Source organism: Somniosus microcephalus, chromosome 9 (genome assembly GCF_052327205.1).
Source record: "Somniosus microcephalus isolate GS21.2 chromosome 9, FLI_Smic_1.0, whole genome shotgun sequence".
NCBI classification, from domain to species: domain Eukaryota; kingdom Metazoa; phylum Chordata; class Chondrichthyes; order Squaliformes; family Somniosidae; genus Somniosus; species Somniosus microcephalus.
The window spans coordinates 172,025,369-172,052,106 of record NC_140995.1 but is presented as its reverse complement, the minus strand read 5'-3'; the positions used below and the strand labels follow the sequence as shown (position 1 = coordinate 172,052,106).

The following is a 26,738-nucleotide window of genomic DNA, read 5'->3' as shown; positions in this document are numbered from 1 at the left end:
CAGGATTAAGAAAAGCGTGGGTGGTTAGATTTCATCGGCCACACTTTGTACGGTAAAAAAGGTGGGCGAAGGGACAGTGAGTTGCTGCAATGTAGTCGGGCAATTAATTGAGAATGCAGATGATGAAAGGATGCAGTTGTAGTTTTTGAATTTTAATTTTTGGTTATTTCTGATCATTTTTTATTTTGTTGATGGAAGGAGAGATGGGTGTAGGAGTGAGTCAACTCACTGAAATCTACATATAGACTGGCCAAACGAAATTAGCAATGATACCGTGGAGGATGAATTCCTGGAGTGTGCGAGATGTTTTTTTTTAGACCAGTACGTTGAAGAGCCAACTAGTGGAGACACTCAATGTTTTCAAGGGGAGACTGGATAGGCACTTGAGGGAAATAAACCTGCAGGGCTCCGGGGATAGAGCAGGGGAATGGGACTGACTGGATTGCTCTACAGAGAGCTGGCACGGACTCGATGGGCCGAATGGCCTCCTTCTGTGCCGTTATGACTCTATGACTGTTATAAATATGACTTTACTTAGAAGCCCTTAGATTCTTGGATTTTGGAGGGCAGAATTTCAACACAGTGGAAGTGGAGAGTACCTCCGTCAGGTCTCTTAATCATCATTGTTCTGCTGAAAAAATCCCAATTTCTCTAGTCTTTGCTCATAACTAAAGCTTCTCATCCTTCATATCATCTCCGTGAATCTCTTCTGCACCATCTCCATGGCCTTGACACCCTTCCGAAAGTAAGGTACCAAAAACTGGACACAAAATTCTAGGCGAAGCCTAACCAGTGATTTGTATAGGGTTACCATTGGCCCAGAAATTATGGTCCCCACGGGTGAGTACGCGCAGAGTACCCACGGGTGAGTACGCGCAGAGTACTCACGCGTAGGCCCAACGAAAGTGCTGGTTTCGTGCATGTGCAGGAAACTGGAACTTCCGTTCCCTTAAAGGAAGGGGTTCACAGTTCGAACGCGTGTGCCGGAGAGGCAGCACGTGCGCCTGGAACTTACGTTTTTTTTTGCAGGTTTCTCCAGGAGGGTAAGTCTCCAGGGGTTGCACTTTTTAAAAAAAGTAGCCGCAAGGCCTGCTTTTAACAAGGTAAGTGGTGAATTAAGTAAAATTAAAATATTTTCTCCACAGGTTTATTATTTTTAAATACTTTAAAGAAAGGTAAGTTTATTTTTAGCCCCGTTAGAAACTGTAATTAATTTTTTCAAAAATTTAAATTATTGTTTAAAATAGTTATTTTATGTAATTTATAGTTATTTTAAAAATGTGTTTTTTAAAATTTTATTTGAAGTTTTAGTTATGTTTTGGGGCTGATTTGTATTTATAGTTTTGACAGCTCCTCCTGTCAAATTTATGAATGGGCATTCCCTGCTACCATTGGTTCTCCATGGCCCACGTGATCCCAGGGGACGCTTCGAACTAACTGCGCCCCTGGGATACGCAAGCACTGGGCGCTGGCAGTTGGAGGAGGCCCAGGATCGGAATCCCGCGTGGGCCCACAGCACAACGGCCGGCGCGCTAGGTAAGCGCAGGTCGGAGGCTTGCACCCGCGGGAAGCCTCTGACCCGAATTTCTGGGCCAACATGTTTGTGTTTCTACACTATACTGTTATTCATAAAACCTGGGATCCCATATGCTTTTTTTAACAGCTTTATCAATTGGTCCTCCCACTTTTAAAGATTCTTGTATCGGAACCCCTAGGTTTCTGTACTGCTCTACTCATTAGGAAGCTTCACCATCTACTGTATGTGTTCTCAGCTTATTCTTCCTCCCAAAATGTGTCACCTCGCATTTCTCTGCATTAAATTCCATTTGAGATCTGTCTGTTCAATCTACACTGACCCCTGAGGGACACCGCTGTTAACATCCCTCCAGTCTATCTTTTCTTTTAAAGGTAGCCTGATGCATCAGATTTTTTGATTCAATGTGTAGAACCTATATATTGTAATGCAGTGTGCAACCAGTTTTGGGGAAGCTTAGTTTTGTTTTTCCACTGATATGCTAATCCAGTAGAGTGCAATGTGCATGGCATCATGAAGGATTGAAGTCAAAAAGTGCTGACTGGCTAAATGGAAGATTTTTTTTTTGTTTAATTTTCCATCAACATCCCAAACGCTGATGTAATTTTACTTATTAATTGGACATTATACCATTCCCAATATTCAATTTTGGTTTGCCTTCTTCGTAATCTGATTTGGTATCTTATTAACTGTTTTTAGATGGGTAGTGTGTGGAAAAACTGCTGGGTAGTGTGTGGAAAAACTGTTGGGTAGTGTGTGGAAAAACTGCTAACTCAGGGCTTTTGTCATGCTTTCATTACAGGTTGCAGACTGTGCCTGGGATGAGACAGTGAAGATCTATACTCCAGCTTGCCTTACAGTTAGTCATTAAACTTGGCATCACTGGAAGATTTAGAACATCATGTCCTGAGAAAAGTGCTCAAGATTATTGTTTGATTCATTTGTGTATATATGCAACATTTTGGAACCCGTACAAAGTAAACTATTATATTCAGTGAATTTGTAAAGCTCTTCACCAATTTAATTAATATTATATATTTGGCTGGATGTAGAGTTTGAAGTGTTTTTGCATGTGTTAACTTGCACTTGAAGTGAAAGAATAATTAAGAGTTTTTATATTTTAGTAACTTAATATCTTGTATTTTAAATTACTGTAAAGATTGAGAAATGGGAACTGCAACAATTCTATTTTATCTGTTTACATTACAGAGTACTTGAGAAAGTGGTGGATGAAATTCAATATTGGTTGTTGGTCTATTTATTTTTAAATTATTTCTTATTTGAATTCAATATGACTTCTAGTACCTAACCATTGAGAAGGTTGGAAACTATGGGCCAGTTAGACTATACAGTTGAGGAAATAAGTTTGAATATAAGAAGCTGTTCAGGTCATATGGTTCACCCTGATGTTTGGGTCAACGATGAGGATCTGCTCAAACCATATTTATCTTCATCTTGTTTTGTGGGGGCTAGACATTGGCTTTGGCACCTCTGGGACCTGGTCCTGATGAGAGTCTCCTCTCTGCTGACTGTAAGGGTCTGAAAGGAGTTTGAGAAGATTCAATCTAGTTCCTGATGGGCAAGGGGCTGCAAGATAAAATAATTAGCACAAATTGATACTACTATGTCAATCTTACTCGGGTGTGGGAAATTGAACATTTTAATTCTGGTGGAACGAAGTGTGTCTTTGAGGTTGGCGCTGAACCAACTTGTGAAATGGATGACCAATTAATCTGTTTTTGACAGTGTTGGCTGAGAGGGGGGTTTTGGCCAGAATACCAGGGGAAGACCCTGCTCTACTTTGAACAGTACTCCCAGAATGTCCACTAAAACAGGCAGACGGGTCCTTGGTTTAATTCTTTGGGAACAATTCCCTGCTCCTCTTTAAATAGTATAACTAAATCTTTATTTACTGGAAAAGACAGGGAATTATTACAATTTCAGATTTTCTGAATACTTTTTCTCTATGTTCAAAGAAAGAAAATCATGTTAATTTGAACTCTGCTGCAAAAAGAGCTTTTCATTTTTCAGAATATTTAGATTGTTCCTGTCTTATTACATTTACAAATATAATTGTCCTGAATTTGTTAATGCTGACATGAAATGTATGTATGTTTTAATAAATATTCTAAAGTAACTCACATTTTCAGATTAACTTGTCCTTGGTTATCTTGTCATCAACAACAATTTGCATTTATATAGTGCCTTTAACTTAGAAAAACGTCCCAAGACGCTTCCGAGGTGTAATTAAAAAAATATATATGTTTAGCCAAAGGAGGGGAATATGGGCCCAGATTTTGCTGGAGCGGGACATCGCGCGGTGTGCCCCGTTAGTTAGACTATTTCCCTCACCCTTCAGCTCTTAAAATGTTTTGCCCTGCAAATTGCTGACAATGGGCATCTGGAACCTTGGTGAATGACGGGACCAATAGTCTATCCCTTTAACCAATGAAATTGGAGGATAGAGAAAGAAACAGAGGAATGAAGGAGAAAGAAATAGGGTGAATTAGAGTTAAATCTGGTACAGAAAGAGAAATAGAGGGAAAGAAAGATTGGATTAAGAGAGAGAGAAAAGAGCCAAAGGAACAGTAAGAAAAAAATTAAGAAATGTTACATTTTTTAAAATCTCTAAACAATTTACTGCCTGCAGGAATGAGACTCCACATTTTCACTTGTTCACATTCTGGGTGTGGGAGGTTGATTGGCATTGCAGGAACATAAATCTCATCATTAAAAAGGTGCTTACACAGTTAGGTACTAGCCCTAACTTTCTATGGTGCGTTTAATTGGCAATTAATGTGCAATGCAGCAATTTCTTGAAACTCACAGGGAGGTTGAAGGCGAGCTGCCATTTTCATGATGCTAATGGCAGAGCGGCGTAAATCGTCCAGCAACTTGTGGCGATTCACAATTCACAGGGTTTCTCTTCCTCGCCACAAGTTGCTGGGCTATTTACATAATAATGGTGTGTGCATTACACTTGCTGTTACTGTGGCAGCAAAAACATTTTTTTTTTCGTTCCTGGGATGTGTGCATCACTGGCAAGGCCAACATTTATTGCCCATCCCTAATTCATAGAATCATAGAATGGTTACAGCACAGAAGGAGGCCATTCAGCCCATTGAGCTTGTGCCGGCTCTCTGCAAGAGCACTTCAGCTAGTCCCGCTCTCCCACCCTTTCCCTGTATTCCTGCAAAATTTCTTCCTTCAGGTACTTATCCAATTCCCTTTTGAAAACCACAATTGAATCTGCCTCCACCACCCTCTCAGGCAGTCCATTCCTGATCATAACCACTTGCTGCGTAAAAAGGTTTTTCCTCCTGTCACCTTTGGTTCTTCTGTCAATCACCTTAAATCTGTGTCCTCTGGTTCTCGACCCTTCCGCCAATGAGAACAGTTTCTCTCTATCTACTCTGTCTAGACCCCTCATGATTTTGAACACCTCTATCAAATCTCCTCTCAACTTTCTCTGCTCTAAGGAGAACAACCTCAGCTCCTCCAGTCTATCCACATAACTGAAGTCCCTCATCCCTGGAACCATTCTTGTAACTCTTTCCTGCACCCTCTCTAAGGCCTTCACATCCTTTCTGAAGTGCGGTGCCCAGAATTGAACACAATACTCCAGTTGAGGCCGAACCAGTGTTTTATAAAGGTTCATCATAATTTCCTAGCTTTTGTACTCTATGCCTCTATTTATGAAGCCCAGGTTCCAGTATGCTTCTTTAACTGCTTTCTCAACCTACCCTGCACCTTCAACGATTTGTGTACATATACATAGAAACATAGAAGATAGGATCATGAGTAGGCCATTCGGCCCCTCGAGCCTGCTCCACCATTCAATGAGATCATGGCTGATCATCCAAATTCAGTACCCTGTTCCTGCCTTCTCTCCATATCCCTTGATCCCTTTAGCCTTAAGAAATATATCTAACTCCTTGAATATATTTAATGAATTGGCCTCTACTGTCTTCTTTGGTAGAGAATTCCACAGGTTCACCACTCTGGGTGAAGAAATTCCTCCTCATCTCTGTCCTAATTGGCTTACCCCTTATCCTTAGACTGTGACCCCTGGTTCTGGACTCCCCGCCATCGGGAACATCCTTCCTGCATCTCGTGTGTCTAGTCCTGTTAGAATTTTATAAGTTTCAATGAGATCCCCTCTCATTCTTATAAACTCCAGCGAGTACAAGCCCAATCGACCCAATCTCTCCTCATACGTCATTCCTGCCATCCCAGGTATCAGCCTGGTGAATCTTCGCTGCACTCCTTCCATGGCAAGAACATCCTTCCTCAGATAAGGCGACCAAAACTGCACAGAATACTCGAGGTGTGGTCTCACCAAGGCCCTGTACAACTGCAGCAAGACATCCTTGTTCCTGTACTCAAACCCTCTCACTACGAAGGCCAACATGCCATTTGCCTTCTTAACCGCCTGCTGCACCTGCATGCTTACCTTCAACGACTGGTGCACAAGGACGCCCAGGTCTCGTTGCACTTCCCCTTCTCCCAATCTATTGCCATTCAGATAATCTGCCTTCCTGTTTTTGACACCAAAGTGGATAACCTCGCATTTATCCACGTTATATTGCATCTGCCATGCTTCTGCCCAATCACCCAACCTGTCCAAATCATACTGGAGTTTCTCGGCATCCTCCTCACAGCACACATGCCCACCCAGCTTTGTGTCGTCTGCAAACTTGGAGATATTACATCTAGTTCCCTCGCCCAGATCATTAATATATATTGTGAACAGCTGGGGTCCAAGGACCGATCCCTGCGGTACCCCACTAGTCACTGCCTGCCACTCGGAAAAAGAGCCGTTTATTCCAACTCTTTGCTTTCTGTCCGCCAACCAGTTCTCTATCCAAGTCAATACCTTGCCCCCAATCCCATGTGCCTTAACTTTACACGCTAATCTCTTATGCGGGACCTTATCGAAAGCCTTTTGAAAGTCCAAATACACCACATCCACTGGTTCTCCCTTATCTATTTTACCAGTTACATCCTCAAAAAGTACGCCCACGTCTCTCTCTTCGTGCACCCCCTTCAGGATTGTACCATTTAGTTTATATGTCATCCTCATTCTTTCTACCAAAATGTATCATTTCACACTTTTCTGCGTTAAATTTCATCTGCCACGTGTCCGCCCATTTCACCAGCCTGTCTGTCTTCCTGAAGTCTATCACTCTCCTCCTCATTGTTCACTGTACTTCCAAGTTTTGTGTCATAAGCAGAGTCCCAGCTGTTGAAAATAACACGGGTAAAGCACAGAACAATCATGGTCAGGGGATGGGCAATGTGCTCTATAGGTAGCTTTAATTTGCATCTTGAACTTGTAGATTAAGCTAAAGTATACTTTTTTATTTGGAACAAGGTGTCTTAAGCAGTGGCGAAGACTAGGGTGGGGGAGGGGGCTGAAAGGGCAAAGGATGGCCATGGATGGAGGTACAAAGGAGAGGAACTCACGATTTGTCTTTAATAGTTTAACATTAGAAATTTGAATCAAAATTTGTGTCTGTCTCATTTGTGACATGTCTGTATCAATGTTCAGAGTTTTAGTTCCCCTCCATTCTGTAATTTGAAGTAGGCAATCAATGACCAATTTTTTGGATAGTTGGTCCCAGAAGAAAAATATTTTAAAGTTACTTCTTTTAGAGGAAACTCGGTTGGAATTTATAGATTGTGTTAGATTATATGATTAAAAAATGAAAATAGGAGAGAAAGCGAATGGGAGATTTGGCAAGGAGAAGCAAATTTTTTAACTTTAAAATTTCTTTTAATTTTCCCCTTCCACCCCTGAAATGCTGACTCTTGCTGGAGTACAATTCCATGAGCTACCCTCCAATAACCTTACCCAAATGGCCTTCATGTTTAAACTTGAGTATTGGCCATGTGGACATCACAGCTGATCTTGAACCTGTTCTGACATGATATCTGCACACGTATGTTCCAGCAGGGATCATTGAATAGTGATCAGGAGCCAGAAACTTAGCTGACCCTTTTCACTTTCTCTTCAAAAACTGTAGACTTTCCAATGATGGATTATCTCAATTTTCAACTGAGAAAGCAGCAAGAGTCTGGCATTTATGAAATTAAGGCTTATTGACTTTGGCCAGTATTGTTTTTGTATATGGCAAAAAGATTCTCAAACTTGCTCCTGTGTAAATGCCACCAAATTTTCATAAGATCCCTGGCAGACCAATATCTCTACAAAATGGTTCAGTCTATTGAAAAGCCATTTACCAGCTAATACATTTATGAGCAATTATACATGCACCAAAAAGCAGATACACAAAACCTGGCTGGAAATCAACTTTGATAGAAAGATCACTGAAAATCAGATGAGGTAGTGAATGGGAAAAACAGATACTGTGGCAGAGCCACTGAGGGACTTTGAGCAACTGTACATAATTCCCTTTAACGAGGTTTTACTCCAACCTAAGCCTGTACCAGTCTGTTAGTGATTTCTGTGTTTGTACATACTGTTTGCATGCACGGGGCGCGGTCCCTTTAAGACTGCGGCAAAGCGCGGGTAAACGCGATGACGTCATGCCGCTAATCACGTGACCACCCAAGCGCGGGAGAAACGTGATGACGTCATGACGCCATCCACGGGACCGTCCGGGCAGTCCTCATGGAGCTTCCGACCAGCAAAGACCTGTTTTCGTGGTTCTCCTGTATCGATCTCGACAAACTGTTTAAACTCGTTAGTTCTGCATTAAAACTTGTTTATTTGATCGCCTGAGTCGACCTCAGTTCTTAGATAGGAATTTGGCAATTCCTACATTGGTGACCCCGTCTTTTGCGAAAGTTTTTCGCGAAAAGAACACTACATTGCGGCCAACGCCGTTTCGTTGAAGCTACCGCAGTTCTGGGAGCAGCAGGCGACCTCGTGGTTCATCCAGGTCGAAGCCCAGTTCGCTCTGAGAGGCATTGTTGCAGATCAAACTAAATACCTCTACGTGGTCTCGGCACTCGAAAGCTCCACCGCCTCGCGGATCATCAGCCTCCTCAGGAACCCTCCAACGGAGGGCAAGTATGATACCATCAAGGCGCGGTTGCTGCAAGTATTCGGGCTCACTAAATCAGAGCGCGCACGTTGATTGCTCGCCATGCCCGGGCTGGGGGACGCCAAGCCTTTGGAATTGATGAGCCAAATGCTCACACTCCTGGGCTCCGAACCCGAATGCTTCCTTGTCCAGGAACTATTCCTCAGCCAGCTGCCTGAGCAGGTGCAAGCTGCCCTGGCCAGATCCGAGGTAGAAGACTGTGCGGCACTCGCGGCAGAGGCAGTCAAAATATTCATGGTCACGCAGCAGTACTGCACGGCCACGAGGTGCCCATCCCCCACGGAAGCCGCCACGAGGCGCCCCTCCCCCACAGACGCCGCCACAGCTCGTCAGTCAACAGGGCTGTGTTTCTACCACACGCAGTTCGGCGCGAAGAGAAGACGGTGCCGTCCTCCCTGCAGCTTTCCCCCCCAAAAAACTACTGCGAATAATGAGGAACGGGTCTAATGAGCGCCCTGTGGCCGCCATGGCGATCGGCAACGCGGGCAAGCTGCTTTTCATTACCGACACGCTCTCCGGCCATCGTTTTCTGTGCAACACCGGAGCGCAGTGCAGCATATTGCCAGCTTCCCCCCTCGATGTTCAGGCAGGGAAGCACAGCCTCGCCCTTCAAGCGGCCAATGGCGGAGCGATTCGGACGTTCGGCAGATGGCGTGTGGAAGTTTGCTTCGGGGGGCAACGTTTCCACTGGGAGTTCGTTACGGCCAAGGTTTCTCAACCCATTCTCGGCGCGGATTTCCTGTGCGCCAACAGCCTCCTGGTCGACGTGAAAAACCGGCGGTTGATCAATGCGGCAACCTTCAATTCCATCCCGTTACCGCAGTAACACTACGTCCCGCACGGTCGCCTGTGCTTTACCGACTCCCGACGAGTTCGCCCGTCTGCTCGCAGAATTTCCCGACCTGATGAGACCCACGTTCTCCTCCACAGCCACGAAACGTGTGGAACACCACATCACCACCAACGGTCCCCTGGTCCACGCGCGAGCTCGGCGCCTGGATCCTGGCAAGCTGGCGGTTGCAAAGGCGGAGTTCGCCACCATGGAACGTTTAGGGATTATTCGCCGGTCGAATAGTCCCTGGTCTTCACCCCTTCATATCATTCCGAAGCCTGGTGGCGGATGGCGACCTTGCGGTGACTATCGACGCCTGAATGACGCCACCACTCCGGATTGGTACCCGATCCCCCACATCCAAGATTTCTCTGCCCATTTGGCAGGAAGCAACTTCTTCTCCAAAGTCGACCTCGTCCGGTGGAGGCCAGGCTGAGCCGGTGCTTGCCGCGAGAACGGAAGATCACGTCGCTCCCGGCGGCTGATCGATGAGGCCGGGCTGTGCTGGCGGCCTTTCTGGAGGGCCGAGTCGGGCCGGCAGCCGCCTCCCGCACGTCACGTCGTACGTGACGTGACGTCGGCACGCTAAGGCGCGTCTTAAAGGGGCAATGGCCCTAAAAGGTAAGTTAAAGGGACAACGGCCCTAACAGGTAAGTTATACATATATAAGTAGGTCCCAGTGCACCCACAGGATGTCCAGAAGACCGCAGTCATCACCCCATTCGGCCTCTTTGAATTTCTGCGCATGCCGTTTGGCTTAAAGAACGCCGCCCAGGCTTTCCAGCGCCTGATGGATTTCGTGCTGCGGGACCTCAACTTCATCTTCATCTATCTGGATGACATTCTGATTGCCAGCTCAACCAAAGAGGAACATCTCTGCCACCTACGCTCCCTGTTTCGACGCCTCAGCCAACACGGCCTGATTATCAACCCGGCTAAGTGCCAGTTTGGCCTGCAACAAATCGATTTCCTGGGGTATCGCATCACCGCAGAGGGGGCGGTTCCTTTGCAAGCGAAGGTAGAGGCGGTGACATCCTTTCCATGCCCGCAGATCATAAAGGCCCTGCAGGAATTCCTAGGCATGGTAAACTTTTATCACCGTTTCGTGCCTAAGGCAGCACTGCTCATGCAGCTCCTGTACGAGGCACTCAAGGGCAGGACTGGCAAGGACCCGGTAGACTGGTCGGTTGACATGGACCGAGCGTTCGCCGACACCAAAAGCGCCATAGCCAGCGCGACCATGCTAGCACACCCATTACCAGGAGCCACCATCGCCCTCCCCACCGACGCGTCAGACTACGCAATCGGCGCCGTACAGGAGCAATGGGTGAATGGGACGTGGCAGCCGTTGGCGTTCTTCAGCTGACAACTTAGACGGAACGAAAGATCCTATAGCACTTTCGACCGGGAGTTGCTAGCCCTTTTTCTGGCCATCCGCCATTTTCGGTTCCTGCTGAAAGGACGTCCTTTCACCGCTTGTGGACCACAAGCCACTCACCTTTGCCATGGCCAAGACCGTCGAACCGTGGTCATCCTGACAGCAGCGTCAGCTGACTTACATATCTGAATTTACTACGGATATCCAGCACGTGGCCGGTAAGGACAACCTGGTGGCAGACTGCCTCTCCCACACGACTGTCAATGCAGTCCATCTGGGCATCGACTACGCCCTCATGGCGGCGGACCAAGTCTCGGACCCAGAAGTTCAGGCTTACCGAGCCAACATCACTAGTCTCCAGTTAGCCGACGTCGAGTTCCATTCGGCAGGTACCACGCTGCTGTGCGACGTCTCCGTACGGGACCCTCGCCCTGTCGTGCTGGTCGCCTGGCGCCGCAAGGTTTTCGACGCCATACATGGGTTGTCGCACCCAGGGATGAAGGCCTCGCAGAAGCTCATGTCAGCTAAATTCGTTTGGCACGGCATGCATAAGGATGTCCGTGACTGGGCCAACACCTGCGTCATCTGCCAAAAGGCCAAGGTACAGCGCCACGTCAAGGCCCCATTGGCCACCTTCACGGTTCCAGAGTGGCGTTTTGACCACGTCAATGTGGACCTGGTAGGACTACTTCCACCTTCCCATGGTTTTTCTCACATTCTGACCATGGTCGACCGCACCACCAGATGGCCAGAAGCGGTGCCCCTGTCGTCCACTACTTCGGCGGACGTGGCCAGGGCGTTCATTTCTTCCTGGGTCGCCCATTTTGGAGTGCCCGCTGACATTTCTTTGGATCGAGGACCGCAATTTTCCTCCGAACTCTGGAATGCAGTGGCTCAGGGACTCGGCGTCAAATTGCACTGCACTACAGCCTACCACCCTCAAGCGAATGGCCTCTGTGAACGTTTTCACAGATCGCTGAAAGCCGCACTGAGGGCCAGCCTCCAGGACGCTGGATGGGCGGACAAGCTACCGTGGGTTTTGTTGGGCCTTTGCACGGCTCCCAAAGAAGACCTTCACTCTTCCTCTGCAGAGTTGGTTTATGGTCAGCTGCTGCGAGTCCCAGGGGATTTCCTGTCAACGCCGACGGAGCCATGGTCCGCGTCAGGCCAGCTTAACAGCCACCAGGAGGCGGCCAGATGTTTTGCGCCGGTCCCCACGTCGCGCCACGGGCTTCAGTGATCGCACGTGCCCACAGAGCTTAAAAAGGCTGAATAAGTTTTCATCCACCATGATGCGCATCGGGATCCGCTCAAGGCCCCATATACTGGTCCTTTCCGGGTGTTAGAGGCAGGAGACAAAACCTTCAAGGTCGATGTCGGTGGTAAACCGGACCACATTTCAGTCGACCGTTTAAAGCCGGCACACTTGGACCTCGACCGCCCCGTCGAGACAGCACAGCTGCCAAGACGAGGTCGGCCACCCATCGTCGTCACACCGGATCAAGTGCAATCGCCCGCTCGACCGCCAGCCGTCCAGCAGCCTCCACTTCGGGAGTACAGGAGTCGTTCTGACAGGCTTCTCAGACCCCCTCACCATTTGACTTTTTCCGTTAAAGAGAATTCTGGGGGGGCGCATGTGGCAGAGCCACTGAGGGACTTTGAGCAACTGTACATAATTCCCTTTAACGAGGTTTTACTCCAACCTAAGCCTGTACCAGTCTTAGTGATTTCTGTGTTTGTACATACTGTTTGCATGCACAGGGCGCGGTCCCTTTAAGACTGCGGCAAAGTGCGGGTAAACGCGATGACGTCATGCCGTTAATCACGTGACCACCCAAGCGCGGGAGAAACGTGATGACGTCATGACGCCATCCACAGGACCGCCCGGGCAGTCCTCGTGGAGCCTCCGACCAGCAAAGACCTGTTTTCGTGGTTCTCCTGTATCGATCTCGACAAACTGTTTAAACTCGTTAGTTCTGCATTAAAACTTGTTTATTTGATCGCCTGAGTCGACCTCAGTTCTTAGATAGGAATTTGGCAATTCCTACAATACTACAACAGCAAGAGAAAAAGAAAACGTCACGCCCATTACAAAGATTCATGCCATACAACCCTACCTCTTCCTCTCACACCTCAAGTGGTGCTAAAGGGGCTGATGGTGTGCTTTTGTATCCTTGTGCACTAAATTATTTGTTGTTATACAGCATGAATAATGTATGTATTTACAGGATTCAGATACAGGGTGTTTCTTTTTGCACGTAACAGCTGACACGGCTCGCTATAATATTTTATTTATAACACTTATAGAATGGTTTCAATGAGCATTTTAACATTATTTTAGTCTAAGAAAATTGGTACTTCTGTAAGCAGAAATCAAACTTTTATTTCAACTGTTATTACTCCTAGTGTTTCAAAACTACAGTAGAATCTAACAAAAAGGCGAATCATATGTCCTAGATCATACATGCATATATAAAGACCCCAGAGTTGATTCCATACCATAGGCCAGTTTGTAAACTCTACTTTTTTGTTGTATTATCATCATCATCATCATCATCATTATTATATACACCTATTGCTTATATCACAACCTGGATGTTCTGGAAAGGCTTGACATCCTCTACCAACTTAATGTATGGAAAACAGATACTCTGTGGGTAAATGAATAGCTGATAAAAGGATTCCCTTTGGTGGCTGAGGGACCAGATGTATAGGTGTTAATGTGCAGCTTGACGGATGGAAAAGACTGGGAAGCAGCTGCTAGATGGCTTTGCATTCCACAATTGCTAAGCTATTAAAAAAAATACATGTATAGTGTGATTTAAGATTAATGCCCTAACTATTGATTTAATTTTCTTCTACATCACAAGAAGGGATACCTTTATTTCTATGGGATCTTTTTGTTTCTAGTTCCCTATTCATTGCTAATACGAACTCTGTGAAGAATCATTTCTCATACACCATCATCAAAGAGTATCACTGCGAATTTCCTTGGAACTGCTCCCACTCTGTCGCCATAACTGGCAGAGGTTCAACAGAAAGCAACACTAGGAAATAACCTACTTGACCTCATCCTCACCAACCTACCTATTGCAGATACGTCTGTCCATGATAACATTGCTAAGGGTTACAATCGCAAAGTCCTTCTGAAGACAAAGTCTCACCTTCGCAATGAGGACAACCTCCATTGCGCAGTGTGGGACTATCATTGTGAAAAATGGGATTGACCAATGACTGATCTAGCAACCCAAAATTGGGCATCCAGGAGGCACTCACCAGCAGCAGAATTCTATATCACTCAACCTGTAACCTCATGGCCCAACACATCACACACTGCTTCATCACTTTAAAGCTGGGAGGTTAATTCTTGTTTATTAGGGAGTGTAGAAGAGCATGCCAGGAGCAGCACCAACCATAGCTTAGAACGAGGCACCAAACTAATAAAGCCACAAGACAGGGCTACCTGCATGGTGAACTTCAAAAGCAGTGGTTATTGACAGAGCTGATCTGTTTCACAATCAACGGATCAGAGCATAGAAACATAGAAGATAGGAGCAGGAGTAGGCCATTCGGCCCCTCGAGCCTGCTCCGCCATTCAATGAGATCATGGCTGGTCATCCAAACTCGGTACCCTGTCCCTGCCTTCTCCCCATATCCCTTGATCCCTTTAGCCTTAAGAAATATATTCAACTCCTTCTTGAATATGTTTAATGAATTGGCCTCAACTGCCTTCTGTGGTAGAGAATTCCACAGGTTCACCACTCTCTGGGTGAAGAAATTCCTCCTCATCTCAGTCCTAAATGGCTTACCCTTTATCCTTAGACTGTGACCCCTGGTTCTGGAATCCACGACCATCGGGAACATCCTGCATCTAGTCTGTCTAGTCCTGTTAGAATGTTATAAGTTTCAATGCGATCCCCTCTCATTCTTCTAAATTCCAGCGAGTATAAGCCCCATCAACCCAATCTCTCCTCATATGTCATTTCTGCCATCCCAGATATCAGTCTGGTGAATCTTCGCTGCACTCCCTCCATGGCAAGAACATCCTTCCTTAGATAAGGCGACCAAAATTGCACACACTACTCGAGGTGTGGTCTCAACAAGGTCCTGTACAACTGCAGCAAGACATCCTTGTTCCTGTACTCGAACCCTCTCACAACGAAGGCCAACATACCATTTGCCTTCTTAACCGCCTGCTGCACCTGCATGCTTACCTTCAGCGACTGGTGCACAAGGACACCCAGGTCTCATTGCACTTCCCCTTCTCCCAATCTATTACCGTTCAGATAATAATCTGTCTTCCTGTTTTTGCCACCAAAGTGGATAACCTCGCATTTATCCACATTGGGCAGATGCATGGCAGATGCAGTATAATCACCCAACCTGTCCAAATCATACTGGAGTTTCTCTGCATCCTCCTCATAGCCCACACGCCCACCCAGCTTTGTGTCGTCTGCAAACTTGGAGATATTACATCTAGTTCCCTTGTCTAGATCATTTAATATATATTGTGAATAGCTGGGGTCCTAGGACCGATCCCTGCGGTACCCCACTAATCACTGCCTGCCACTCGGAAAAAGACCCGTTTATTCCAACTCTTTGCTTCCTGTCTGCCAACCAGTTTTCTATCCAAGTCAGTACCTTGCCCCCAATCCCATGTGCCTTAACTTTACACGCTAATCTCTTATGCAGGACCTTATCGAAAGCCTTCTGAAAGTCCAAATACACCACATCCACTGGTTCTCCCTTATCCTACCAGTTACATCCTCAAAAAATTCGAGTAGATTAGTCAAGCACGATTTACCTTTTGTGAATCCATGTTGACTTTGTCTGATCCTGTCACTGTTTTCCAAGTGCTCTGCTATTACATCTTTTATAATGGACTCTAGCATTTTCCCCACTACCGATGTCAGGCTTACCGGTCTATAATTCCCCGTTTTCTCTCTACCACCTTTTTTGAATAGTGGGGTAACATTAGCTACCCTCCAATCCATGGGAACTGTTCCAAAGTCTATAGAATTTTGGAAGATGACCAGCAATGCATCTACTATTTCTAGGGCCACTTCCTTAAGTACCCTAGGATGTAGATTATCAGGCCCTGAGGATTTAGCGACCTTCAATCCCGTCAATTTCCTTAACACCATTTCCCTACAAATATTGATTTCATTCAGTTCCTCCCTCTCATTAGATCCTATGTTCCCTGACATCTCTGAGAGGTTATTTGTGTCCTCCTTTGTGAAGACAGAACCAAAGTATGTATTTAATTGGTCTGCCATTTCTTTGTTCCCCATTATAAATTCCCCTGATTCTGACTGCAAGGGACCTACGCTTGACTTCACCAATCTTTTTCTCTTCACCTATTTATAGAAGCTTTTACAGTCAGTTTTTATGTTCCCTGCAAGCTTACTCTCATACTCTATTTTCCCCCTCTTTAATTAATTAAAGAGCAAACCTCTTATCACATCGAATTGAGAATGGTGGTGGACATTTAGGCAACTAATAAAAGTAGGACACTCCATGAACATCCCCATCCTCAACTGGGCAGTGCTCAGTTCATAAGTGCAAGGGACAAAACTTGAAGTGTTTGTAAGCGTCTTCAGCCAAAACTGTCATGTGGACAATTTCACTTAATCTCCTCCTGTGGTCCCCACTTTTATAGATGCCAGTGTCCATGTGATATCAAGAAGCAGCAGTCACAAGCTGTAACAAAACCTCCCTGTAATTCTAAAATCTGGTGCACCAGAAGTAGCTAGCCTCAAGCTGATCCAGTGCAGCTAGGACACTGAAGTCTACCCAACAATGTGAGTAATTGCCCAGGTATATTTCATCCACAAACAGCAGGACAAATCTAATCTTCTCAATTGCTGCCTTAACAGCCTACTCCTGAGCATCAGCAAAGTGATGGAAGAAGTAATAAATGGTTCCATCAATCAACATCATCTTACCAATAACCTCCTCGTGGGCACTTAGTTTGAGTTTTGCCAGAACCACTCAGGGGGAAAATAGAGTATGAGAGTAAGCTTGCAGGGAACATAAAAACTGACTGTAAAAGCTTCTATAAATAGGTGAAGAGAAAAAGATTGGTGAAGTCAAGCGTAGGTCCCTTGCAGTGAGTCTTGTAAATGGTACACACTGCAGCTACGGTACACCGGTGGTGGAGGTAGTGAATGTTTAAGGTGGTGGATGGGGTACCAATCAAACGGGATGCTTTGTCCTTGATGGTGTCGAGCATCTTGAGTGTTGTTGGAGCTGCACTCATCCAGGCAAGTGGAGCGTATTCCATCACACTCCTTACTTGTGCCTTGTAGATGGTGGAAGGGCTTTGGGGAGTCAGGAGGTGAGACACTCACCGCAGAATACCTAGTCTCTGACCTGTTCTTGTTGTCACAGTATTTACGTGGCTGGTCCAGTTAAGTTTCTGGTTAATGGTGACCCCAGGATGTTGATAGTGAGGGATTCGGCGATGGTAATGCCATTGAATGTCAAGGGGAGGTGGTTAGACTCTCGCTTGTTGGAGATAGTCATTGCCTGGAACTACTGTGATGTGAATGTTACCTGCCACTTATCAGCCCAAGCCTGAACATCGCCCAGGTCTTGTTGCCTGCGGGCATGGACTGCTTCATTATCTGAGGAGTTGTGAATGGCACTGAACACTGTGCAGTCACCAGCGAACATCCTCATTTCTGACCTTATGTTGGAGGGAAGTTCATTGATGAAGCAACTGAATATGGTTGGGCCTTGGACACTGCCCTGAGGAAATCCTGCAGCAATGTCCTGGGGCTGTGATGATTGACCTTCAACCACCACAACCATCTTCCTTTGTGCTAGGTATGACTCCAGCCAGTGGAGCGTTTTCCCCCTGACTCACATTGACTTCAGTTTTACTAGGGCTCCTTGATGCCACACTCGGTCAAGTGCTGCCTTGATGTCAAGGGCAGTCACTCTCACCTCACCTCTGGAATTCAGCTCCTTTGTCCATGTTTGGACCAAGGCTGTAATGAGGTTGGGAGCCGAGTGGTCTTGGCGGAACCCAAACTGGGCATCAGTGAGCAGGTTATTGGTGAGTAAGTGCCGCTTGATAGCACTGTCGATGACATCTTCCATCACTTTGCTGATGATTGAGGGTAGACTAGATAAGTAACTGTTAAATAGTACACCCTGTAATGTGCTGGATTCATGGGACAATGTATAAATGGTGCATTAAGTGACTGAGGAAGGGTTGGGCTCTCCCAGGATAGTCTTTCAGTGTACATTAGACATTTGTGAAATCAATGAAATCAACCATAGTCTACAATAAGACTGAAAATTAAATTTTATCTATAAAAGACAAAAAACAATGGAATTGTTAATTATATTCATTGGGTACTCTTGGTAATGTAGGTTCATTCTCATTATAGGAATGCGCGGATGAAATGTTGAAGTACATTAAGCATTATATCAGAGGAAAGAGTAATTGCCAAACATTTAGAACATGCCTCACCTTTTCTGTGAAGTATCTTGTGCAGTGCCACATATAATGAGCTATAATCTGGCAATTCATATTGGATGGGTGGCAAATCCAGCCCACTGTCTCAGCTTTCTGTAGTAATACCTTTAGTTCTTTACATGTTCTGTTCATTTTTTTTGTCTTTTATAGGCAATAGCCCATGGTGGTAAGGGCTGTGCCAAGTTGTGGAGCATGCAGCAGACCACAATGAAATGGGACACCAGCTCAGCCGAGTACTGGAGGGCTCCTCCCAAGCGGTCAAGGCAGCAGAACCATTGCTTGAGCACCCCGATGGTCTGCTCAATGAGGTTCCTCATAGCAGCATAACTGTCATTATATGATTGCTGGCCACAAGGGTTGCGGAGGGGAGTCATCAGCCAGGTGTAGAGCGGATAGCCATTGTCGTCTAGCAGCCACCCTTGGGTTCGATGTGGTGGCTGGAAGATTGCTGGCACTGCGGACTGGCACAGGATGAAGGCATCATGACTGCGGATACCGGGCATTAACCATCATGATGTGCTGGGTGTGGTTGCACACCAACTGCACATTAAGAGAGTGGTAGCCTTTGAGGTTATTGATATGCGGTGCCTGCAAAGCTACGTATGTGCAGTCGATGGCGCCCTGCACCATGGGGCAGCCCGATATCCTGGCAAAGCCACGTGCACACTTCTCCTGCTTCTCTCTGTTTAGAGAGAAGACAATGAAGCCCTTTCTCCTGGAGTGCAGATCCTCTGTGAACTCCCAGATGCAGTGACATATGGCGAACTGTGAGATGTTATCTATGTCGCCTGGTCCAGCCTGGAAGGATCCGCTGGTGAAAAAGTTTAGGGTCATGGTCACCATGAGGGCCACTGGCAGAGCCGTGGTTGCCCTGCTCTTAGGCTGCAGGTCTGACTCCAAGAAGTGGCAGAGTCCTGTGACCACCTCCTTGGTGAAGTGGAGCCGCCTAATACACTGCTCCTGGCTTAGGTGCAGGTAGGAGAAGTGCTCCCTGAACACCCCAGATGGGTAAGGCATCCTGCTGAGAGCCCCCTTCCCCTCCTCCTCCTCCTCCTCCCTCTGCGAGTAGCTTGTCTTTGCTGCCTTTGCACCATCTCCCTGTCATGCTGCAGCGCGAGGGAGCTCCCATGACTGGGAGCAAGTGGTGTAGTCAGAGGCTTTCCATTACTAGCCAACACCTTGCAAATGTCCAGCAGCACTCCCTGCACACTTTAATAACTTTTTAAATGTCTTTCACCAAGCCACTACTCAAATAAACTCTGCAAGAACCAGTACAGAAGCAAAAAGCAACTTAACTCAAAGTTGCATGTGTCCCTTTAAATCGTGCTGGTGGGGGGTCCCTTGTGCAGCTGAACGGTAAGTATATTATTATATATTGGTAAATGAAAACATGACAGGCCGGTGTGGTGAAAGTAGCTATGTCAGAAAAGTTACAGGAAGTAACTGCAACACCTACAGAACTTGCAGACATATGCAAGATTTTGAATATAACAGACAGACAGACGACAGACTTCAAAATAATGTTAAATTTAAAACTATTTTGTAAGAAAGAGTTTTTAAAACCAGCTGCCTTCCCGCTCAGAGTTCCACCCATATCATCTTAAAATAAACTGAAGATAGCACCTAAACAGGAAGCAACACGTAGACTCTTGAGAGATAGTAATGTTTTACAAACTGGATTGTGAGGACCAGGAGCAGTATAGTTCAGAAGACTACATAGAACATAGAAACATAGAAAATAGGAGCAGGAGTCGGCCATTCAGCTCTTCGAGCCTACTCCGCCATTCAATATGATCATGGCTGATTCTCTATCTCAATACCATATTCCCGCTCTCTCCCCATACCCCTTGATGCCTTTTGTGTCTAGAAATCTATCTATCTCCTTCTTAAATATATTCAGTGACTTGGCCTCCACAGCCCTCTGGGGTAGAGAATTCCCCAGGTTCACCACCCTCTGAGTGAAGAAATTTCTCCTCATCTCAGTCCTACAGAGCACACTAAAGCTCTCAGATGTGAGACACATCTCCAAGAGGCTATCTCACCTCAGTTTGAGCTCCCAAGGAGGGCTGTGCAAATCCAGCCTAAATTTTCCTGTAGCTTATATCTTGTCTTTGCAAATGCTCAGCATGTGTCAAGAAATAAGAGTGAATAGAAATGTTGTGCTGGATTACTGTTCATTTCAGTGCTGGCTCAGACTGCTGTATATAAAAATGAACAGCCGGCCATTTTTACAGAAAAAAAGTTAAGCAAAAGTTTGATAGAGTAAATAAGTAGAAACTGTTTCTACTGGCAGGTGGGTCAGTAACCAGAGGACACAGATTTAAGATAATTGGCAACAGAACCAGAGGCTAGATGTGGGGGCAGGAATTATGCAGCGAGTTATTATGATCTGGAATGCACTGCCTTAAAGGGTGGTAGAAGCAGATTCAATAGTAATTTTCAAAAGGGAATTGGATAAATACTTGAAAAGGGAAATAAAATGTGTAGGGCTATGTGGAAAGGGCAGGGGAGTGGGACTAATTGGATCGCTCTACCAAAGAGCCAGCATAGCCACGATGGGCCGAATGCCTTTTTTCTGTGCTGTATCATTCTATGATTCTAGAAAATACAGCCTGGGGAGAGACAGGAAACGCTGCAGCTCGGCATTATCAGTGAGTATACAGCTATAGGCCCAGTGCGGCTATAGACGTGCCAGGAAACAACAAAAGCGGAATTTGAAAGGGAACAAACAGGTTTCATATCGTCATTCCCATCTGTTGATTTTATAACGGTGACTGCAAGTTTGCATTTGTGTCAAAAGGCAGCCTCTTATCAAATAAAGGAGCTGAAACAGTCGCCGGCAGAAAACACTTTATTTATGTATAGTAAACAAACATTTACATTCAATAATTTAATTTTTAGATTTCAATCAAGTACAAAGCCGTTCCTTCTAAATTTATAGTAAAGATATCCTTCACAATTTCTTTCGTCTTGTGATCAGCGAATAATCTTTGGAAGTCTGGCTTTGCCGACTTCCATACCCTCAGATTGTGGACATTTAATCTTAAACCAAATTACAGCGGCATTTTGAGTTTGTGACACAGTTGATCTCCGTGTCTGACGTTATTCCAGTTACAAAATCCTTTTATAACCTCTCTTAAGTTCACTGCGGATATAAAAGTGCTTCTTTGAGAGACAATGTACTATTTTCTAGCCGTTGCCACCACCTCAGCGTTTTACAGAAATGGAGAATGTTGGAAATGCGCGACATTACCAATGAGGTCCAGCTGTAAATGTCCAATTCCCTGTTGAATCTGCTCCCACTGCCCCTCCAGTCGGCATCTGTGAAGAGAAAAACGTTTGCGGCGCAGACCCTTGTTCGCCCACAACACTTGTGCACACGTTTTCCTCTGCGTTGAATTAAAGAGAACTGTACTCAGTTAATGTTAGCTGGGCGTTGGTATTAAACTATTGCACAGAGGACGGTTTCTGTCTATTTCTGTTTGGTGCACTGGCAGTTGGATTTCATTCGTCCGCATAACGAGGTATTGAAGTCGATTTTAAGTCGGGTCTGAGCATCAGAATTTTAGACTGGTGAATGAATCCTGCATTGTTGGCCTCACTGAAGACTCCCCACCCCCCGCGGCAGTGACTCACCACCAGTCCCACAATAGAGCGGCGAACAGAAATGCAATAAAAACTACTTACATAATTAAGTAAATGGAAAAGTGCACATTCAACTGCTTTCTCTGCGTCAGCAGCTCCGGGTCTTTCACATTTGACTTTGCAGCAGTTGGAACAGGTGATCATTAATAAAATGTTCAATTGATCAGCTTCAGCCCACTCCGATACTCCTCCCTCCTTCAGTTAAATGAATGGAAGTTTTAAGCAGATAGTGGGCGGCACTGGGTATCAGAGTGTCGGTGGCGGTCGGCACCGAAAGGCTAAGCTGACGCTGAGACCGTTTGAAATTGTTTTGACATCTGAAGAAAGATGCAGTTCTGCAAGGGTCGTTGGCTTGGCATTTCGGTGGCGGTTGCCCACGGAGTATTCTCCGGATCTCTGAATATTCTATTGAAACTCCTTATTTCTCGGTACAATTTTATCTTTCTGACGATGGTCCAGTGTCTCACCAGCAGCACCGCCGCTCTGACCCTGGAGATTCTGAGAAGGCTGGGTAAAATAGACGTGCCGCCTTTCAGTCTAAGTTTGGCCAAAGTCTTTGCCGGGGTTACGCTGCTCTCCACGCTCCAGTCCTGTTTGACTCTGTGGTCACTGCGGGGTCTCAGTCTTCCCATGTACGTTGTTTTCAAGCGCTGTCTACCTCTCGTTACTTTAATTATAGGAGTTTTTGTTCTCAAGAATGGCATTCCTTCCATCGGTGTCAGTGCAGCGGTCCTCCTCACTACCTGCGGAGCCGCGCTGGCAGGTCAGTATCACTCGCCACCCATCCCCAAGGACTGGGTCTCTCTTCCCTCTCTCTGATGTTTCCCCCCGTGCAATTGCACAAGATACATGTTTCTCGTTTATTCGTGTGTGAAAGGAAATTAAGCGCAGGTTAATTGGCAACCGATGAGAATTGCACTCAAACTTTGGACAGATGTTTTTATACATTGCACCAAAATGATAAAAGGGATGAAGATAAATCACAGAATCCAGGCGGATTTTATAACTCGCGATCAGATCAAATTCTACCTTTTCTATTTGTCTATCTGAGCATAAAAATACAATCCAAATTTGGACTAAGAAGAATTTTGAGAGGAATGTAAGAATTTCCAAATAATATAATCTTTATCTATCTATCTATCTATCTATCTATCTATCTATCTATCTATCTATCTATCTATCTATCTATCTATCTATCTATCTATCTATCTATCTATCTATCTATCTATCTATCTATCTATCTATCTATCTATCTATCTATCTATCTATCTATCTATCTATCTATCTATCTATCTATCTATCTATCTATCTATTCATCAGGATCAAATGTTTGATTAAACGAGGCAGGTAATCAATAAATCAGTTTCTAACCTTTTGTTTTGCTCTATTTTTCTCTACTACTAAATTCCTCACTCCTCTCCGTTTTTGTTTCATACTGAAGTTTCTTTAGGAGGCGAAACCTCCCGTTCATTCAATTGGTTACATTTAATAGACTTGCCCTGATGCACCAAAGTGTACTTGTGTCGCCAGGAATAGTCATGGGTACTATAGGTATTTTTCTGACGAGTCTTTCTTGTTGTTTGATCTAGGAGCCGGTGATCTTTCTGGGGACCCAATCGGGTATGTGACTGGAGTATTCGCAGTGCTGGTGCACGCCGCTTATCTGGTGGTGATCCAGAAGACGGGCAATGAGCATTCCTATGGTCCCCTGACTGCCCAGTATACCATCGCCGTCACCGCCTCGCCTATCCTGATGCTCTGCAGCTTCGCCAGCCTGGATGCCATCAATATCTGGTCCTTTCCGGGCTGGCAGGACCCTGCCGTCGGCTGCACCTTCACCTCCTGCATCCTGATCGGCTGCCTCATGAACTTCACCACCCTGCACTGCACCTACATCAACTCAGCGGTCACTACCAGTTTTGTCGGGGTAGTGAAGAGTATCGCCACCATCACGGTGGGCATGCTGGCTTTCAAAGACGTGGAGCCCACCTCCCTGTTCATTGCCGGCGTGGTAGTCAACACGGTGGGCTCTGTCACCTATTGCATGGTCAAGTACTTCGAGACAAGGCAACAGGCCAAGTACGATGACTTGGAAGAACTGACCAAGGAGGATGAGGAGGAGCAGATCGAGTCTCCCACTGTGACTCCACAAATGTATGAGCTGCAGGAAGATCCCAATACGGAGATTGTGGAGAATGGAAGCGTGCCAACAGCATTGGGAGCACCCCAGAACAACACAGTGACTGAAAATTATGTCGGAGTCTGGAGGTTATTAAGACATTTACGGGTTTTCAGGAAAGATCATTTAATTCAGGACTCCCAATAAATCAAGACCTAATTTTTTGCTTTGTGAAGAGCCGGTTATTGGACCCACAAGGGCTTGATATATATTATTTAAAAGAGTGCTAATCTGTAACAGCTAGGGCCACTCTGATCTCACTCCTACTCACCACCAGGCAAAGCAGCATGGTATTAGTGTCAAGAATACACTGCCAGGACTCTGCAATATCATTTCTCAGAGATGAAAACTGAACTTAAGTAACTTAGTCTAAATTATATTCTGAAGACACATATATAAAATAAATCTTTGTGATTATGTACTGTTATTTCTCTGGTAACGGCAGATCCTTACGTGATAAAATGGGAGTCATTAGATCTCTTCAGAGAGGATGCCATCCCAACTATGGGGAGCATCTTTGCTGTTCCTCTCTGTCTTGACACCTGCCGAAGCAACAAAAAAATGAAAGATGGATAAATCCCTCACCAACTCCTGGTATATAGTGGGAGTACCTTCACCACATGGACTACAAGAAGAAGGCTCACCACCACCTTCTCAAGGGCAACTAGGGATGGGCAATAAACGCTGGCCTCGCCAGTGATGCCTATATCCCCGAGAATGAATATAAAACAAATATTAGTAAACAATGGATGAACAGGAATGATTACAAGCCAGCAATCTCATTTTGAGATTCGGGTAATGGTTATACAATGCCATCTGAAGTCCTTGATGAGATTACTGTCTTGCCATCCTGCCATGTATCTGTTATTGTCCACACTGTCATAAAATGTTTCTAAACTGAACTGCATATTTATTTGGAGGTGGGGCAGACATACTTAAGAGATTTTATTAAAAACATTTTCTTTATTCACTCCTACCTTTATTCATTTTCTCAAGTCTCTTCCATTCTCTTAGCGTGTTTTCTGATTGAAAATATCTGGAAGTCAGGCGACTATGTTTAAGATTTGTAGTTGTTGTCTGAAAGAGAAAGATTAAACTGATATTCTTGCTTTTCTCAAATAGTTAGTGTGTTTTCGCTCAGTGTGGGAGCTCCGATCACACCTGCAGATAGTCGCCAGGGCCGCTATCTCTCTGTGGATCCGAAGAGGCGGCGAGATTATACTCGGAGGAACTGCAGCACTAACTGAAGTCCTTTTCATCGCACGGCATCTCTCTGATAAATTGTCAAATGTAGTTCCAAGCCACCAAAAAATAAACCAAATGAACAAATGTGTTGTTTTGTGTGAATTTGAGGAAATGTTACTTCTCGAAGTGTATCATTAAAGTAAATTATATGAATTAAAATGTTGAAGATAGTTTATAACATTTAGTCTGCATTGTATGCCTGCACGCACATATTCGACGTCATTTGTGTTGCTTTAGAATGTTAGGTTCTCCTTTATAATGTTTGCTGTCATAATGTTGACCCATGTTATTCTTTACATGTGCCATGAAATAAATCATATCTGACCCGCAAGTGAAATCTCCTTTCATTAGCTGGACCAGATCTATTGGTCTTCACTGCTCATTAGTGGAAAAGAAACATAATTATGTTTTGCCCATTCGTTTCTCTTGAATCATGCTTTGCATGTGAAGTATTTCGTGAAAAGGTAATAGTAATTATAGCTTTTTCTACCATACTCCTTATAAACCTCCCTACATCATTTGAGCAGCTCATGTCCAAAAGAGACCCCTGCTCTGTTACATACCGCACTTGAATTTCAAATACTGACTCCAGCAAATTGTTTCGGAACCAGAAAAGAGTGCATGCTATGTTATTACAGGATTCATGATTTTTTTTAAAGGATTTGAAGGACCAGAGGTTGGGGTAGGAGAGGTGAGAGCAAAAGAACAAAGTAGGAAATAAACAGAGTGATTAGGTAAGGACAAAGCCAGGTCTCTAAATTGTCATACTGCTTGTCCAACATCCAGTACTGGATGAGCAGAAATTTCCAATGAAATATTGCGAAGACCAAAGCCATTGTCTTCAGTCCCCACCACAAACTTCTTTCCCTTGCCCCATCCCCTTTCCCTGGCAACTGTCTGAGGCTAAACCAGACTGTTTGCAACCTTGGTGTTGCATTTGACCTCTAGATGAGCTTCTGACAACATATTCGCACTATCAATAAGATCGCCTATTTCCACCTCCATAACATTGCCCAACTCTGCTCTTGCTTCAGCTTATAAGAATATAAGAACATAAGAATTAGGAGCAGGAGGTTTGGGAGGTGCTGTCGAAGAAGTCTTGGCGAGTTGCTGCAGTGCATCTTGTAGAAGGTACACACTGCAGCCACGGTGCGCCGGTGGTGGAGGGAGTGAATATTTAAGGTGGTAGGTGGGGTGCCGATGAAGCGGGTTGCTTTGTCCTGGATGGTGTCGAGCTTGTTGAATGTTGTTGGAGCTGCACTCATCCAGTCAAGTGGAGAATATTCCATCACATAGAAACATAGAAGATAGGAGCAGGAGTAGGCCATTCGGCCCCTCAAGCCCACTCTGCCATTTAATGAGATCATGG

At 45.3% G+C, this 26,738-nt stretch overlaps 2 protein-coding genes across 2 annotated transcripts in view; both read left to right on the top strand.

Annotated features, from left to right (window-relative positions):
* The window catches only part of pex7 (peroxisomal biogenesis factor 7), a 130,973-nt gene extending 127,296 nt beyond the window's left edge, over nucleotides 1–3,677 (top strand). The window contains exon 11 of the mRNA XM_085997513.1: nucleotides 2,337–3,677. Within this exon, the coding sequence (XP_085853639.1) occupies nucleotides 2,337–2,405 (69 nt within the window). The 3' untranslated portion in view covers nucleotides 2,406–3,677. The remainder of the gene's footprint in view (nucleotides 1–2,336) is intronic.
* Nucleotides 3,678–22,173: 18,496 nt separating this feature from the next.
* Nucleotides 22,174–26,378, top strand: slc35d3 (solute carrier family 35 member D3). The gene is made up of 2 exons (XM_085996244.1): nucleotides 22,174–22,708; nucleotides 23,535–26,378. The coding sequence occupies exons 1-2, from the start codon at nucleotides 22,273–22,275 to the stop codon at nucleotides 24,269–24,271; spliced, it is 1,173 nt and encodes a 390-aa protein (XP_085852370.1). The 5' UTR covers nucleotides 22,174–22,272; the 3' UTR covers nucleotides 24,272–26,378.
* Nucleotides 26,379–26,738: the final 360 nt, after the last annotated feature.